The 16,194-nt window shown below is 52.8% G+C and overlaps 1 protein-coding gene across 2 annotated transcripts; it reads left to right on the top strand.

Moving 5' to 3' along the window:
• The first annotated feature begins 4,537 nt into the window (after nucleotides 1–4,537).
• On the top strand, nucleotides 4,538–14,286 carry LOC102054252 (cilia- and flagella-associated protein 20-like). 2 transcript variants are annotated; one of them, XM_055726527.1, is made up of 6 exons: nucleotides 4,542–4,709; nucleotides 9,997–10,076; nucleotides 11,108–11,219; nucleotides 11,572–11,760; nucleotides 12,903–13,013; nucleotides 13,905–14,286. In XM_055726527.1, exons 1-6 carry the CDS (start codon nucleotides 4,626–4,628, stop codon nucleotides 13,908–13,910), a joined length of 582 nt encoding a protein of 193 aa, XP_055582502.1. In that variant the 5' UTR covers nucleotides 4,542–4,625; the 3' UTR covers nucleotides 13,911–14,286. The 2 variants fall into 2 exon arrangements, with proteins under 2 accessions (XP_055582501.1, XP_055582502.1); XM_055726526.1 differs by lacking the exon at nucleotides 13,905–14,286 and having other exon boundaries at nucleotides 4,538–4,709; nucleotides 12,903–13,022.
• Nucleotides 14,287–16,194: the final 1,908 nt, after the last annotated feature.

The raw sequence follows: 16,194 nt of genomic DNA, 5'->3' as shown, positions 1-16,194 counted from the left end.
TCCTCAAGGAGCTGGGCTTGCTCTGAGTGACCTTAATGCGTTAAGAGGGGCTGGGCTTCCCGGGGCCTGAGCTGGCTGCCTCTGCAGAGAGATTAGATGCGCCCTGCTGCCAATTCCTGCCTGACCTGTAGGAGCTGTGCCAGCAGATTTGCTGGAATAAACTCCCAGCTGTAAACCCTTACCTCCATTTGGACCCTCTTGTGTATTTTTTAATATGAAACAAAGTACTGAATCTTCCTGTTTACTTGCTGTACAGTGTGGAGCACCATCAGATACTGGCCCTTTCCTTTAGGCCAGACAGTGGTGGATTTACACGGTGTTCTTCAAAAATCTTCCTCTTCTAATCCCCCTCTCACATCAAAACTTCAACCATCTGGCTGAAGATGACTGGAGTTTGGATGCTCTCCCTGCGGGATGGGAGGACGCTGCTGGTGGAATGGTCCAAGTGTCACGGGCATCCCGTCAGCGGTCGTTTCCTAGAGTAAGTGTACGTATGCAGAACTGTGATGGAGCACCCAGCTTCTTGCTGCTTTGGTTCTGGCTCTTGACCTGGCTGGGACACAGCGTTCTCCTATGTGGAGAGCATGGAGGAAGGCAGGAAGGACGAGGGTGCAGAGATGGGAGTCTGCCCAGAGGATGGCTGCTGTTGGTATGAGGGGTGAATGGAGTGGCAGTCCTGGTTCAGTGCAGGCAGCCTGTGGAGAAAAGGTCTTAAGTATCTCCTTGTTCACGTTTCTGTGGGTGGCCTTCTCCGTCCTTCCTGCTTAAGTCCTTCCTGCAGTTCATGTCTAGTGGGAGAGAACGGCATCTTTCTTTGCAGGGAGCCCTGTACTCAACCCAGGGCAGAGCGGGGCCTGCCCAAAGGTGAATTTTCCTTGCCTCTGCTGGCTTTTCACCTTCTTCTTAAGACGCAGTGCTGGGAGCCTGCTTTCTGCGTCAAAGGTAAAGCTTCCCTTTGGAATCTCGACCACTGAAGGACAGCGAGTGCGTGGGCTGCAGCACCTGGAAGCAAGGGGTGGGAGGGTGACCCTCCCCGGCTTGGACCAGGGAGCACGTGTGCTCAGACCGAGCTGGAGCAGCTGGCACTCACCATGTGGTGCAAGCCAGGGCTGGGACATCCCTCGGCTCCGGGGGCTGGGACATCCTCAGCTCCGGTAGCTCTGCCTGGGCAGGTGGCAGCAGCTGGCAGGGGAAGCAGGCGACACAGACAGCAGGGGTTTCCTGGAAAGCTTGCTGTCTTGTTTGCTCTGCTGCTGGGGCAGAATCGGCCTGGGTGAGAGTCCAGCCCAGAGGAGTGGCGGGACACTGGTACGGGCTTCTGTCCCTGCCTGTGACTGTCCCCTTGCGCTTTGTCTCCTTCCTCTCAAGCGGATCCTGACATAAAGCACAGATCTCTGATCACAGAGGTGATACGCAGGAATCAAAAAACATCTGGGCCAAACTCTCTGCTCCTTGACCTGTGTCTCCCATTCTGCATCTTCCCGGATGTCCTGGGCCAAATGTTGTCATCTTTGTAGAGGGATTATACCTCCAGTGCTGTGCTAGTCCGGCGTGGGGCAGGCAGTGCTGGAGGGCAGGGAAATACTTGTTTTGAGTTTTGCCGTTGGTGACCGCTCCGGAAAGATGGGTGACCGTGCTGGGGACTTCGGGTACTTCTGCACGCAGGGAGAACCGATCTTCCTGCCCCGCCGGCACCTGCAGGGGGACCTACCCGGCAGCTTCCCCTGGTAGTAAGCTGCAAAATGGGACCACCCAAGCAAGATTTTATTTGGATCAGGGAGGAGCTGTGTGCCCCGAGAGCTACCCTGGGATATGAGGAGGAAAGCCTCGGAGCTGCTAGAAGTGAGATTATGGATGCTACGTTGTGCTGAAGCAGACCTGCCTCTGCTGCGCCGTCACCTCACATGTCGCCCCTGCGGCCCCAGAAACAGTTTTCCTCCCTGTGAGATGAAGGGTCTGGCACCGTGGGGAGCAGGTTGGTGACTGCGCAGTGGGTGTGATGGGAGATGACAGGCATGAGCAGCGCAGATGGGTGCTGAGCTCAGTGTGGCTGGCCGGGGTGTCCCCAGCAGGGCTGTGCTGGCGCTAACCCCTGCCCAGGCAGCACCCAGAGCCTCAGTCCTGCCTGCAGCGCACACCGGCAGCGGTTTCAGCCCCTCTGAGTGCCCCACGGCAGTTCTCTCTGTCCTCAAGTGTAGTTTCCTCTGGCCTTGAGGCTGCCTGGTCACTAATTAACATATCCCAGCCCCCGTTCGCCTGAGCGGGAAGGACCCTCTCAAAATTGATGCCAAGAGAAGACTCTGCGTAAACTCCACCCAGGCCCCACCTAGACTCTGCCCATCATTAATATGTAATGAGACTTTGCATTTACATGAATAATGTATGAGAAAATGTCACAATCATGTATGTCAAATGTATAAATTAGCCTGTTTCACACCTCTGCTTTGGAACAAGTTTCTGTGGTGCAAACCACCTCTCCTGCGCAGAAAATCAATACCTTGCTGCTAAAAGTACAAAAAATCTCTTAGCAGTTTTCTTCATTCCAAGGTTTTTCAGCATTAGAGCCAGACCTGGAGCGGTCATTTGCATAGACACTGGCTCACAGGTCTCCTCATCAATTCAGCCAGATCAGTTACTCTCCACTCACTGGTATAGCCAAACTTATTTTATAACTGAAGACATTCTAACCATCTGAACAACAAAAGTGCTTTTTATTATTTATGCCATTTGCCTTCTTAGCTCATCCAGTGTAAGTCCATTTCCATTACATATCCTTTCTATGAACAAGTAGCAACCTGTAAGAAGTCTTCAGTCATTTTATGGTATTCCTCCTGGAATGCACCGAAGTGCTTCATGGTGCCTTTGCAAACTTGTTCTAGGATTTGAGAAAAATACAGTAAATAAAGCATGACTCAACAGTTGGTCTTTCAAGGATCAGAGCTCAATCTATTTTATTTTTATTAATTTATATTAAATAATTTATATATTTATATAAATACATAAATTATATATAAAATAGAAAAATATATACAATACAAAATTATATATAATTTTTATTAAAATCAGAGATCATAATTATTATTAAAATTATGTCTTAATTTATATGGTTACACAAGAGCAAAAGAGAAAAATCACTTGAGGGGAAAAAAGAAAAGTTAGAGCCTAAGAATGAGAATAAGAGGCCAGCAAGCAGGGGATTCCTGGACTTGTACAAAACCTAATATACTTAAATCTTCCAATCTGATTTTGGATCCCTTTATTGATGTTGACAAGGAGACCGAATACAAATTCCATACGCCTAGTTACACTATACATGCATGGAAACTGATGTGGGATATAGTTTTCAAACATACTCAGGTCAAAACCCTGGCAGCTAGTTCCTCAGATCAGTATCCACAATACACGTACAAATTTCTGTTTGAGCGTGCACACGCAGCTCTGCAGTCTCAGTAGGAAGCGCACAAAAGCCCTCTGAGAGGGCTGGAAATTAAGATGAAAGCAATGCCAGGCTCCTGTTCCTTGAGTGAAGTACTCTGCTGGGTCAGTATACATATCGAGCATAAGGATATTCCAAAAAGCGTGCATTAACAGAAGTGAAAACTCACAGAAACGTACTTTTGGCAGCTTCCAAGTCCCAAACTCGAATGGACCCTGACTGGGACCCTGCGACAATGAGCTTCTCATTCATATTGATCTGTAGGCTCTCAATGGGTGTTGTATGGCCTGTCAAGCTCTGCAAAGGATGTTTTGGGTTTTGCAGATTATCTTATGATTTTACGGAATCTTTCTATATTTTGTGTTTATGTAACAGTTAGTTATAAGAGCATTTTGATTTTAAGGCGTTAACCTCCGTGTTAGGATTTTGTTAGCACTTATTGACCAGTGAGGTGTGATCGCTGTGCTGCCTGTTATCCCAGACGGTTACTGGGAGTCCCCGTGCTATAGACCACAGTACCCTTAGTCCTTACCCTGCAGGCCACAACCAGAGCGCCCAGGTTCTAGTGTGTGTAGGATGAGTTACTGGACAGCTTGGCAAGGCCGATATCCAGCCGCCCAACCTGGCAACAAAACGTACTTTTAAGGCATCCTGAAGGGAACTCCCTTCATTATAACACTAAAAATCACGCCCACAGGTCAAGAAGACCCTTGCCCAGGCAAAGACCCTTCCCCTGAGCAAGCCTAGCAACAGGAAAGGGTGACACAGCAAATATTACAGTTATATGCAAATTACTAACCCGTCGTTGCAACTGGGAGTGTACGGCCTTGTAATTTTGTGTCTAAATGTAACGGTGACATTAGACAGGTGTGCTTGATGTGCGGAGACGCCCCCGAGCGCCCAGCGCTGCAATAAGGGAGCGCCTGCTTCTTAATGCTGCGCTGGTGTGACCGGGTTTGGTTCCTGGTTTCGGTGACAGAATCGGAGCGCCCCCAGCCCCAGCCCGGGCCGTGCCCGCAGCGGCGGCCGCGGAAAGTACTTCCCTGGTGACGGCGGCGCCGCGACCCGGAAGCGCAGGTTGGCGCGGAGGGATCTGTGTGCCGCGCGTAGCACCGCCGTGGCCTTGCGCAGCGCGGCCGCGGGACACCGGCGCTCGGCCCGGCCCGGCCCGGCCCGCCTCGGCGCCGCCATGTTCAAGAACACCTTCCAGAGCGGGTTCCTCTCGATCCTGTACAGCATCGGCAGCCACCCGCTCCGGATCTGGGACCAAAAGGTGAGGCGGCGGGACCGGCGAGTGGCGCGGCTGCTCCCCTCAGCCTCCCGGGGCTGCGCGGGGCGTGAGGTGACGTGAGGCCAGGCCGGCACCGCGGGGATGCTCTGGGCAGGCCGCCGGGGCCTGAGCCGCCCGCACCGGGTTACCGCCCCCCCCCGCCCCGCATTATTTTTTGGTTTTTGAGGAAAACATGTTATTATACAGGTGTCTTCTCCCTTGCCGAGCAGAAGAGCTCCGCCGGCGGCGCGGCCAGCCCGTTGTCAGGCGCTGCAGCGCCGCAAGAGGCTACAAAAACCGTTGGACGCTGGAAATAAGCAGCAGAAAACAACGTGACCCTTGGACGCATAAGGCAGCTCTGCCGTGGTGGCTGGGCGTAACTGAGATGGGGGTCTTTTCTCGTGTGTGACCTATTTTTTAGACAGACTAGCTAAAGGTATTTAAAGGTAGGCAGCACGGTGGCTTCTAGGGTGTCCAGGAAGTCATGAGTTTTTCATCTGTTTGTTTTTCTTCTCTGTGGTTTCTAGAGTGGTTCTGTTGAGGGTCCTCTGCCCTCCCCCAGGTACCTTGCCGCAGGGAGCCCGTATCAGGAAGTCTGGAGGCGTTGGGATCTGCTGCTTCCTCCCCTCCGCAAACCATCCGTGGTTCTGTTGCTACCTGAAGGTGTTTCTGCACAACGCTTGTTACGCTCTTGAGAGTAGGCGTTCCTCTCGGAGGTTGCAACGTGTATTCATTTGCTTGTGCTTGAAGCTGACCTGAATTTCTTGTGGTTTCAGCAGGAATGAAAGCCTTTGAGGCAGCTCAGTGGGCAGCAGTAGTGTTTGACCACAGTGGGTTTGCGTGAGCATTTGTGACAGGCAACACAGAACTGTCCTGTTTCCCATCAGTGGGGGGCCCATGCAACTCTGCAAGAAGTGGGTTGCCTTGAATAGCCTGGCCGTGTGCGTGTGCCTACTTTCGGGCTTTTGCACAAGTATTCATGACTTTAGAAAAGGATCGGCAGCTTATTTGGATGGTGTGAGGATGGGAGACGTTAAAGACCCTTAGACAAAGGGATGCAGCATGCCTCCAGACTGGATAAAGCCATGAGTAATGTGGGCTGACCCTGCTTAGAGGTGGAGGTTGGACTGGAGACTTCCCAGTGTGAATCGTCCTGGCAGGGTGATACTGCTGCAATCATGCTGCATGTGGGGTAGCCAGCAGGAGCTCTGCTTGCGTGGTGGACATAAGCAGTGGTCCATTTGGGTGCAGTTGTTGCCGGATTGGCCCGAAAAGACTGACAAAAAATTGCCACTGCTGTTGCCAAGATCAGGAGCTGGGTGTGCAGGCTGTTTCCATCGCTTGCTGCAGGACTTGCGTGTGGCTGAGCTCCTCTGGCAGCAGCAGCAGCCCTGTGTGTGGGTGCTCTTCCTTGCTTAGAGGTCTGTCCTGAGGAAGCGTGGCCAGCTTGGGCGAGCCTGTTGCAAGGATTGCCCTGCTCACAAAGGTGTGCAACCAGAGTGGGGTTTCTGACTTCTTTGCCTGTGGATATCAGCATGGCTCGCTCTTTCACCTGGCTTTTCCGTTTAAAAGGAGTTGGGGCAGTGGGTTCGTAATAGCTTTGGCATTTCTGATCTGACGCCCTTGGTGTGTTCGCAGCACTGGAAGGTGAAGGGCGGCATCTTGCTGTCTTGGAGCTGAGGAGTCCCTTGGGTCTTTACTCCACCACGCATGGGTGTCATCTCACTTGCTCAGCACCTTCAGAAAATCCTGCTGATGCTGCTGACTCACGCGTTGGGCAGTGTGAAGACTGAGTGAACTTAGTGTGGGGAAGTGCCACTGATGGTCTGGGTGCTGATGGCCTGCTGCAAGTCGGGAGCTGGCTGCTAAGTTGCTAACAAAGCCTCTCTGACTTGGTGCAAGAACCTGCCAGGCCAGCTGCAGAGAGCCAGGCTGGCAGCTGGCTTGGGCAGCACCTTCATGGTATGAGTCAAAGTCCAGAAACGGTAAGGGGTTTTCCCCCTGGGTTTATTTCTTGGAAAATACTGATCTGTCCAAATGCAGACATCCCAGGAATGGTCCAGCTCTGGCATCACTAGAGGAGAGGGTTATGGCTGGGGTTTCTGGAAGTTGGGAAAGCAACCAGAACTTTGCAGTAAGTGATTGCTGCCCTCTTCAGGGCTGCATGAAACGCACCTGTTGTTTTGGTCCGAACTGGAAACAAGGGATCTGATGTTCTCCCGCGTCCTAGGTGAATGCCCTGGCTACTGGATTCACAGCTGTCCTAACATAGACTCTTATCTTTGCAAAAAGTACCAGCAGACAGTGATTTATTTGTTTTCAGCTCCTGGGGAAACTCAAGCTTTTCTGACATGGGGAAAACCGTATTTTGTTCAGCCCTAGTAGGATGTGTACTGCTTGCGCTGATGGAGACAGTGTGACATAGAGGCTTCTTCATTTGAAAAAGGTGTCGATAGAAATGGGCTGCTGGAAGCCTTTCCTTGTTGCGAGCATTTGTAAACCTCCCTCTGAGCGGTAGGATACAGTCGTTCCCTTCTCTGCCTTCTCCCTCAGGGGCTGTGGGTAGGCTCTGGGTAGGCCTTGGCAGCAAACCCAGCCAAGCCCAATCTGTCCTGGCCACCAGCATCCTGTTCCAGAGGACTCTGGCAGGACTGAAGTGTCCGGGCCTTGGGAAGAGGACGGTGACTGTCCCACCGTACCTGCAGGCAGAGGTTCCTCCTTCACTCTCATCTGCCTAGAGCCGGTAACTGCTGGGCTGTGCTGTCTTCTGCCTTCCAGCACTGCGTGTCTGGTTTGGAGACGTGTTTGCCTTCCAGCGCTTTGTTGGTCAGAGTCATCTGTTTATTTCTGCAGCATCCTGCCACTACGGTCCCCCCAGCGATGCATGGGGACATACTGACCAGTCTTCAGGTCCTCTCTTGCAGCCCTTCTGACTTGTTAGTTCTGTCGCACAGCATCCTTGTCTGTGGTGCCCCAAATCTCCGCATCTCCAATACAGGCAGGCCATGCTGCTCACTCCTCCAATCTGTGTGTACCGAGTGCTACAGCAGAGCCAGGTAGCTCCTGCTTTTGCCTCTTGTTTTGCCCCTCCTCTCCCTTCTTGGAGGAGGGAGGTGGCAAAAAGGCCTCGTGCCTGTTCCGGATCCACCGCTGGCTGTGAGACTTGCTGGCCTGTGCTGAGGAGAAAGTGCACCCATGCCTCCAGTAGTCTGGGTGATGGCCAGTTTGCTGTTGCTGGCACAAGCCCGTCGCCTAACGACTGGTGGCTGGCAACGATGCGGGAGCGAGCCTCCAGAGGTCGGCCTCGGACCGTGGTGTCCCATCTGCCGGTGGGTGGGCGGGTGCCTGCGCCTGGGGGGGATTGCTTCTGGCTGCTGCTTTTCCTCTGGTCTTTGTTGCATTTGACTAGTGTTGCTAGCAGCAATGGCAGCCTGCAGAAACGCCTATGTTCGGACGCAACTGTCTGTGTAGCCGCGATTCCCTCCAAACCCTGAGGGATTTAAGGTTTGCATCTGCAAAAGCTTTTCTATTGTCTTTAGACAGCAAGTAACTTCACAGTTATCCTGATTCAGAGACTATTAGGCTTTTGAAGAACTTTTATTTTCTTAAGAGGGCTGTTACCCTTTTTTGCTAGCTTCAAAAATCCACCTTCTTAGCCTTAAGATAGCCAGAAAATATTGGCCAAGTAGAAATGTGGAGTGTTTTGTTCAGATTCCTAAAATTTTCTGAAATCTTATCCTTCTGAGCTTCCATGAGGTAAGGCAAAGCCCCTGAAGACCGAGCTCTTGCTGAGCAGCCACTGTGAGCACAGCAGGACCATCCCTCCCACCCTGTGCCGCACAGAGCTGGCAGCTGTGCCTGGTAGAGCTGGAGGTCACCTCTTGGTCTGTGCGAGCTCCTTGCGAAGGGGCCCTCGGAGGTGGCGGGGGAAGAAATGTGCTCCTCTGGCTGTGACCCAAACATGTCCTCTGTCAGGGGGGTGGTCCCCAAGGCAGGCAGGAGGGGAGCTCAGCCTCTGACACGGAGCCGGGCTCTGCAGCAAGCCGAGGGGCCAAGCTGGGGCTTTGGCACCACAGAGTCCTGGAGGGCAGCGCTTTGAGCCCCCACTGGCAGCGAGTGCTTCTGGTGCCGTTCAGCCTTCTCTTACAAAATGGTGAGGCTGCTTGGCCGCCTGATCCAGCCGACACTGGATGGTGTCTGTGTGTCTGCTCTGCCCGCGCTGGCTGCAGGCACGTGCAGGCAGGCTGGCTTTTGTGCAGAAGGGCGCCTGCGTGACCTGGCCACCGTCTCCCTGCAGCCGGGCGGTAGTGCAGCTTGTGAAAACTTACACTGAGCTACGTAGGCCTGGGAGGAAGGGTTCTGCTGCAGTCTGGCCCTGGAATGAGCTTTGAGCGTTAGTTGCTAAACCTGTAAATCATTTTGTAGCTCATGACCGGAACCGTCCCATTAGAAGCTTAATGTATCCTATACGTTAGCAGTGGTGATAGGTGCCAAAGAAGTTAATTCGTGGAGCTGGAAGGAGCGTTGCAATCTGCTGATCTAGCATTGGGGAAGAGCAGAGGGGTTAATTAGCAAAAGTGTCTTAAATGGAGATAAATTTGTTGGGAAGTGAGCTGCTTCCTTTAAAAAAAAAAAATCCTCAGACCCTGGGATTCAGCCATATTGCTTCTAGAGAAAAATGAATGGTGTTGGCTTCTGGTTCTGGCCCTGAGCTCCATGGGGAGCTGGCTGCATCTGAGTAGCCAAATCCCTGTGACCCTCGGCAGAGGAGATGCTGGCTCTGTGCTTGCATGTGGTGTAATTATGAAGAATTTTAACCAAGCTGTCATCCGGTCCTGCTCTTCCACAGAGGCAGTCAGGCATATCCAGCAGTAGAGACTAAGACCCCTTGGTGACCAGTGGCTGGCTGGTGGCATCTTTTGCTTGGCCCTGTATAGCTCATACTTGTTTCTGCCCCTTATCCCACGCTAGGCTGGTCTTGCTCTGACACTTGTATGGTTGTTTGGACCTCTAACATGAGGCTCGAGTGATTGTGTTTGCTGTAGTGTGTTTTGATAGGTCAAAGTCTTGCACTCGGTTTCCATGCAGCATGCTGGGTCACGAACTCTTGTTTTGGAGTCCTGGCACGCTGGGGCAGTGATCAAAGCCTTGGGAACAGCAATGTCCAGGACAATGGGAGCCAAGTGAACGTAGATGTGCCCTCCTGGGATCTTCCCCCGCCTGCCCCCTCAGTAGAGCTGTGGGTGCCTCTCAAGTAACGTCTGTGCTGTCTGCCCCACTTTTTGTCCAGGTGCGCAATGGCCATATCAAGCGAATCACTGACAATGACATTCAGTCGCTGGTGCTGGAGATCAAAGGAGATAATGTCAGGTAGGAGAAGGCATGTTCTTCTGCCCTAGTGCGCTCTGGGGGCTTGGCCCTGGAGCAGCGTGAAAGGTGTTGGTGCCCAGCAGATGTCTCCTCTAGACTCTACTACAATCTCTTTGTCAGTAAATTGAAGAACGTGATCTGGGGTCAGATCACTGATACCCCTCTCTGGCACTGTACTGTGCCTTTCCCTGGAAGTGCTTGTAGGGCGCTCTGTAATCCTTGCTGAGGCTAAAGTATAAAAATTAAGTCCCTTTATTTTTCCATCATGTGGGCAAAGAAAGCTGTATTTGATACCTGGTCCCTAGTCAGTGCCGCTGACTACTAAGAAAGCAGCACTGCCTCCTGCACCTTGTATTGTCTTAGGCCTGGCCTGCTCTGCTGTTCTCCCAACAGCAGGAAGATCAAAGGGAGATTTATGAGGGGAGTTGCTTAAGGTGCTTCACTTGGCAACCTTGTCTCCATCGCCCAGGAAGAGAGATGCCAGCTCCATGAGTGGGTTCCCAGTCTCCAGGGCTTCTCCAGGGGTGTTTCAGAGCAGGGAGCTCCTTGTAAGGGCCGCAGAGACTCCTCTCCTGCAGGCAGGCTGAGCCAAGGCTTTGCTTCCTCCCAACATGTGTTGATACAGAACTTGCCAGGCGTGACGTGTGCTTTTAGGGTTCGTGACCTCTGCTGTGCTCTGGAGGGCCCTACCTGTTCAGTCAAGGGTAGGAGGAGGTTGTCTTAAGAAACAGTGCTGACATGACCTTGAAATGGGGGAGGTGAAGCTGTCCAGGAAGGTGTTTCACGCCCTGTGTGAGAACAGTGACATTTGGAATGCATTCTGTGGCCCTTTTATCTTGTTCCCCCTGCAGCTACCTCTGAAACTGTCCCTCCTGTTACAGGAGGCCCTGGTTGTTGCTAGGATCTTGCAGTCACAGCTGTCTTTTTCTGCCTGTCCTGCAAGACTGCATTAGGTCAAGGGAGAGACTTGGGACTCAGGCTGTGCACTTTGTGCTATGTGAGATGCTAATGTGTTTTTTTGTCCCGCTCAGTACCACATACATCACGTGCCCTGCTGACCCAAATGAGACCCTGGGCATCGCACTACCTTTCCTAGTGATGATCGTCAAGAACCTGAAGAAATACTTCACTTTTGAAGTGCAGGTGAGGAGCACTTATGCAGCGAAGGAGGCCCGCCAGGGCCAGTGAGGAGAAGGAGCCAGGGAGCCTGCAGTCTTAGGCTGGGGCTTTCCCCAAAACAGTTTTGCTTTCTTGGCCGTGTGATGTGTCAGCTCTTCTGCTATGGGGGCATCGGTCAGGTCACAAGCACATTGTTGCTATTCCTGAAAATGGGTCTGTTTCCTGTGTTAAAGATACTTCTGCTGTGAAATGGAGGGATGGGACTAGGAGAGCCCTCTCTCAGAGTTGGGTAGAACCTGAGTCTAGAGCAGCTGCTGTCCTGGGGAGCTGGGGCCCCCTAATGCCTGGGGTCAGCACCCTGCCTTCCTTGCCCCAGGTGCTGGATGATAAGAACATGCGCCGGCGTTTCCGGGCGAGTACCTACCATAGGACAACTCGGGTGAAGCCCTTCATCTGTACCATGCCCATGCGGCTGGATGATGGCTGGAACCAAATCCAGCTCAACCTGTCGGACTTCACACGCCGAGCTTACGGGACAAATTACATCGAGACCCTGAGAGTTCAGGTGAGAGGGAGGCATGTCCTGCCCACAGAAACCGATGGTTGGTAGCCTTCCTGCTGGCTGGGACAGCCTTGCTGTAGATTGGGAATCTGGATTTAGCCCGGGCTGGTTCCTCTGCCAGTCCTGCTCTTTGCAGAGCACTGCGGGAGGGGAGCAAAGGCCTGACTGAGGCAGTCTTGGTGTCCTTCACTTCACTGGACTGGACTGGGACGAAGGAGCCCATTTCCATCTTGTTTCTCTTGCTGGCTGTCAGTTAGGGTAAGAGTTGCTGTCCACCTGACGTTCCCTGTGGCATGCCGTGCATCCTGCTGGGTGGAGGGCTGCTGGGAATTAGCTGTGTGCTGCCTTGCTGTTCAGGCATGCCAGACAGCAGCTGGCCAGGTAGGAGCCTTGCTGGTAAGGACCCAGGGTGTTAGGGTCCCTATCTCCCATCAGGCTTGTTTCCTAGTGCGGGTGGAGTGACCCTGCCTTCACTGAGTGCCTTGGGCCAGAGCTCACGCGGCGTTTGTTTCTGCTGAAGTTGTGAAACTTGTTCCACGTGCTAGGGATTCGTGTTCACTGTGCCCAGCATTATTTTGAGGAATGCCTGTGTGCGGAGCATGCCTTCGTATGGTGGGGCTGCTGCAGCTCCTAGTGGGGTTGCCCTGAGAGATACAGACAGTCAACTGGGAAATGTCTGCCTTCTCACATAGCCGTGAGGGAGACTGGGGCGACTTCTTTGCTGCCAGCTGATAGTGGAGGCAGCTCAGACCAGACAGTCTCATTCCTGACCTCAGGGAGGCCCCTCAGAGGGAGTGTTGAAAATGCGGCAAGCTGAGGCTGAGTGTGGTGGCAGTTGCTGATACCAGTGGAGAAGCAGAGGTGGGTTCACAGCAAGGAACCCTCTAAGCAAAGGCAGATGCCAGTTTGCAGAGATGCCAGAGCTTGGCCAAATCTCTTGAGCCAGGTTGCATCACTGGAGAGAGCATCTAATGGAAGCAGAGGGGACAGGCCACTTTCTTCTCATGCCCTGCCAGATTCAGAGAGAAGCAGTGAGGTCTTTTCTCCAGCTGCTAAGCCAAGGAATCCATGCTGCTGCACGACAGCAAAGCTGGATGTGGAAAGAGCATAGGGAAGGTGAACTGACTCTTTGTTTTGATTCTCAGATCCATGCCAACTGTCGCATCCGACGGGTGTACTTCTCTGACCGGCTCTACTCTGAGGATGAGCTCCCAGCTGAGTTCAAACTCTACCTGCCTGTCCAGAACAAGGCCAAGGTGAGCTAGCTGTGGGCGAGGAGGGTGGGAGCAGCCGCTGGGCCAGGCCAGCCATCCTCTTCCTCCTCCTGCTGCCTTCACAATGCAGAGTGTCTTCTAGCAGCAGAGCTCTGGCCAGCTTTGGCTGTCAGCCAGGGAGCACCTCAGTGTTGTCAGGGTGAGCAGTCTGGTAGGGGTGCCTTGCTGGGTGGCTTTCCTGCTACAACATGTGGAAGTTGTCATTCCCATCTAGGAGCAGGGTGAGCTGTGCACCTGCTCCCCACGTCTTCCCTGTTGGTGTTGAAGGACTCTGGACAGGGTGGCAGGCTCCCAGCATCTCTCTGGAGCTTTCACCCATGACTCAGCACAGCGCCCTTGCTCTTCAGAGCTAGTGGCAGCTCCACGCTTGTCTTGCAGGAGAGATGCTGTTTGTATCCCTCTAGCCCAAATGTACTGCCCTCTGATCTCTTCCCTGCCCAGTGCAGGTGGTGGTGCTGTGTGGTGGGAAGGGCACAAGCGAGGTTGTGGCTGCCCAGCTGGAGGATGTGCCAAGGTCTGCTCTTAATGGTGATGGGAGAGGAGTCCCTGGCATATTGGCAGCAGTCTGGAGGCTTGCAAGGAGGCACTTTCTTTGCCAGGGCCAGCCTGGCCCAGTGCGGATGCTGCTCTTAAGCAGAGAAGATTCCTGGGCAAGATTTCAAGGAGCTGAGGGAGGGTGTTGGGTGCTGATCCTAGTGGGAGGTGGAAGGCAGTGTTGACAGTAGGCAATACCTCTGGGGAGCCTGTCGCTGCCTTCTGGGCTGTAGCAGCCTCCCGGGGGTGTCTGGGGAACGCTTGGAGCCCTGCCGGTACAGTTGTCTTGGTGCTGCCGAGTCTAATAAGTGTGTCCTTTCTTCTCCCTGCTCTGTCCAGCAATAACTCCGCATTGGGAAGAGATGCAAGAAATGTTTGGGGTCGGGTGGAAGAGAAGGCCCTGCTGAGACCAAGTTTTAGATCAGCTCACCTTGCCTAGGGTAACTTTGATTCATCTGGGATCCTTTTTCTGGACGGGACACAATGAACCAACCGTGTAACAGGTCTGGGACTACGTTGTTGGTGTGTGAGTTGCACAGAATCAGAGTTTTCCTAGCTGTTCGTAAAGTGTTGAGCCTGAACACTGCAAGTGGCCTGGTACCCAGTCTTGTGTTGCACAGAGAGGTTTTCTTTTTTGTTTCCTTATTTTCCATCTTTTATTTTATATATACTCTAAATATGGATGTAATACTCTTGGAAAGTTATTAAACGTTTGACTAAGTCTGCTTCTAGCTTCTTCCTCTTTTGATGGATCCTTTAACTTGCACGTGTTAGTGCTTTGGAAAGTGCCAAAGAATTTCTTTAGGAACCCAGATGGTAGAATTTGCCTCTGCATTTGGCTTTGTTTGGAGTCTCACTTTTTTTTTTAAGGGATAGCACAGATGTGAACAGCAGCAGTCTGGAGAGAGGAAAAATAGTAAGGTTTCCCTCCATGGACAGGATCTGCCTGCAGTCCATGGGGTCTGTGGCTCTACCTATGACAAAAACTCGTGCTGTTCACTTTTAGTACGTGGAAATGGGTTTTTCTTTCTCTTCTTACTTGAAGGCATTTTTCCAGCAGCGACAAATTGGTCTTAACCTGTCTGTCTTGGCACAGCTTTGTTCGCTGTGTAGTTAAACAACTGGCTTTAGCTCTCAACCAAGCCTGTAGCAGCTACTTATAGCCAGAGGCACACAATAGTCTTCCAGCTGCCAAATTGTCCCTTTCCCCAGGGATCCGAGGGGAGGTTTAGCAAAGCAGCATAACAGGAGCGGAAGTCTTTTCCTGTGCTGAAGCTGCCCTTCCCTGCCTTAAACCAGCCTGCCTTTGTTGAGGGGAGGCTGCAGCCCTCGCCAGTAACAGAGAGCGTCTGGGAGCAGCTGATGCCTTTTCTCCCCAGGGCCAAGCCCCCCACCCCCCCACCGGCTACTCTGGTGGGTGGGTGCCTGAGGCGGGTACTGATCCTTCCCTAGTGTTGGCCTGTGCAGTGAATAGGGAAGGCTTCGCTTTCATTATTGTCCCAGAAAACAAAGCTGGTCTCACCCAGGAGGAGGAGAGCTTGTTGGGGGACATCTGCCCCAGATTGCGGGTTTAATCCTGACTGCTGGCTCCACCTGGCTGAAAGGTTTGGCATGTCTGTGCGCCCTGACAGGCAGCCCCTCCTCTGTGCAGAGCCCACTTTACCTCTGTGAAGGCTCCTGGGACACCTGTAGTGCAGCTGCCTTATTTGCACCTTGAAAGCTACTGGGCTTTGAACGGGAGGTGCTGACCCCATGCTGCCGTGTGGTGCTGAGCTGCGCTTGCAGAAGGCTTTCTGGAGAGGATCTTTCCAATTTTTGTAGCAGTGGGATAGCTTGGTAGTTCTAAGGAGTCAGGCCAAGTAAGCCCACGTGGAAAGGCCCCATCTCTCGTGCTTTGACGTTGTTGAAGCTTGGCCGGACTTGAGATTTGTTAAGTGGAATCACGCTGTATCGTGTGCCAAGGATTAGCCTTAATGAAGTCCATGGCAAGGCTTTCCTGCCATGTTTGCAAGGCTTGCCGGGGCTGGGGGGAAGCTGCTGAGGGAATCCGTCAGACCCCGGCAGGCTAGAGCGTGCATCCTTTCCCACAAGGCCTGGCTCATGAGCATGTGTTTCTGGCAGTCGTTGGTGGCTGAGCACCCACCAGGAGCTGTCGCTGCCTTTCCCTGCCCCACTGGGGCCCGTGTGGGAGTCACCCCTTGTCCTCAAGGAGCTGGGCTTGCTCTGAGTGACCTTAATGCGTTAAGAGGGGCTGGGCTTCCCGGGGCCTGAGCTGGCTGCCTCTGCAGAGAGATTAGATGCGCCCTGCTGCCAATTCCTGCCTGACCTGTAGGAGCTGTGCCAGCAGATTTGCTGGAATAAACTCCCAGCTGTAAACCCTTACCTCCATTTGGACCCTCTTGTGTATTTTTTAATATGAAACAAAGTACTGAATCTTCCTGTTTACTTGCTGTACAGTGTGGAGCACCATCAGATACTGGCCCTTTCCTTTAGGCCAGACAGTGGTGGATTTACACGGTGTTCTTCAAAAATCTTCCTCTTCTAATCCCCCTCTCACATCAAAACTTCAACCATCTGGCTGAAGATGACTGGAGTTTGGATGCTCTCCCTGCGGGATGGGAGGACGCTG

The sequence above is a fragment of the Falco cherrug genome, chromosome 14 (assembly GCF_023634085.1).
Source record: "Falco cherrug isolate bFalChe1 chromosome 14, bFalChe1.pri, whole genome shotgun sequence".
Classification (NCBI taxonomy): domain Eukaryota; kingdom Metazoa; phylum Chordata; class Aves; order Falconiformes; family Falconidae; genus Falco; species Falco cherrug.
Note: the sequence above shows the minus strand (reverse complement) of the source record. Positions and strands in the feature narration are given on the sequence as shown.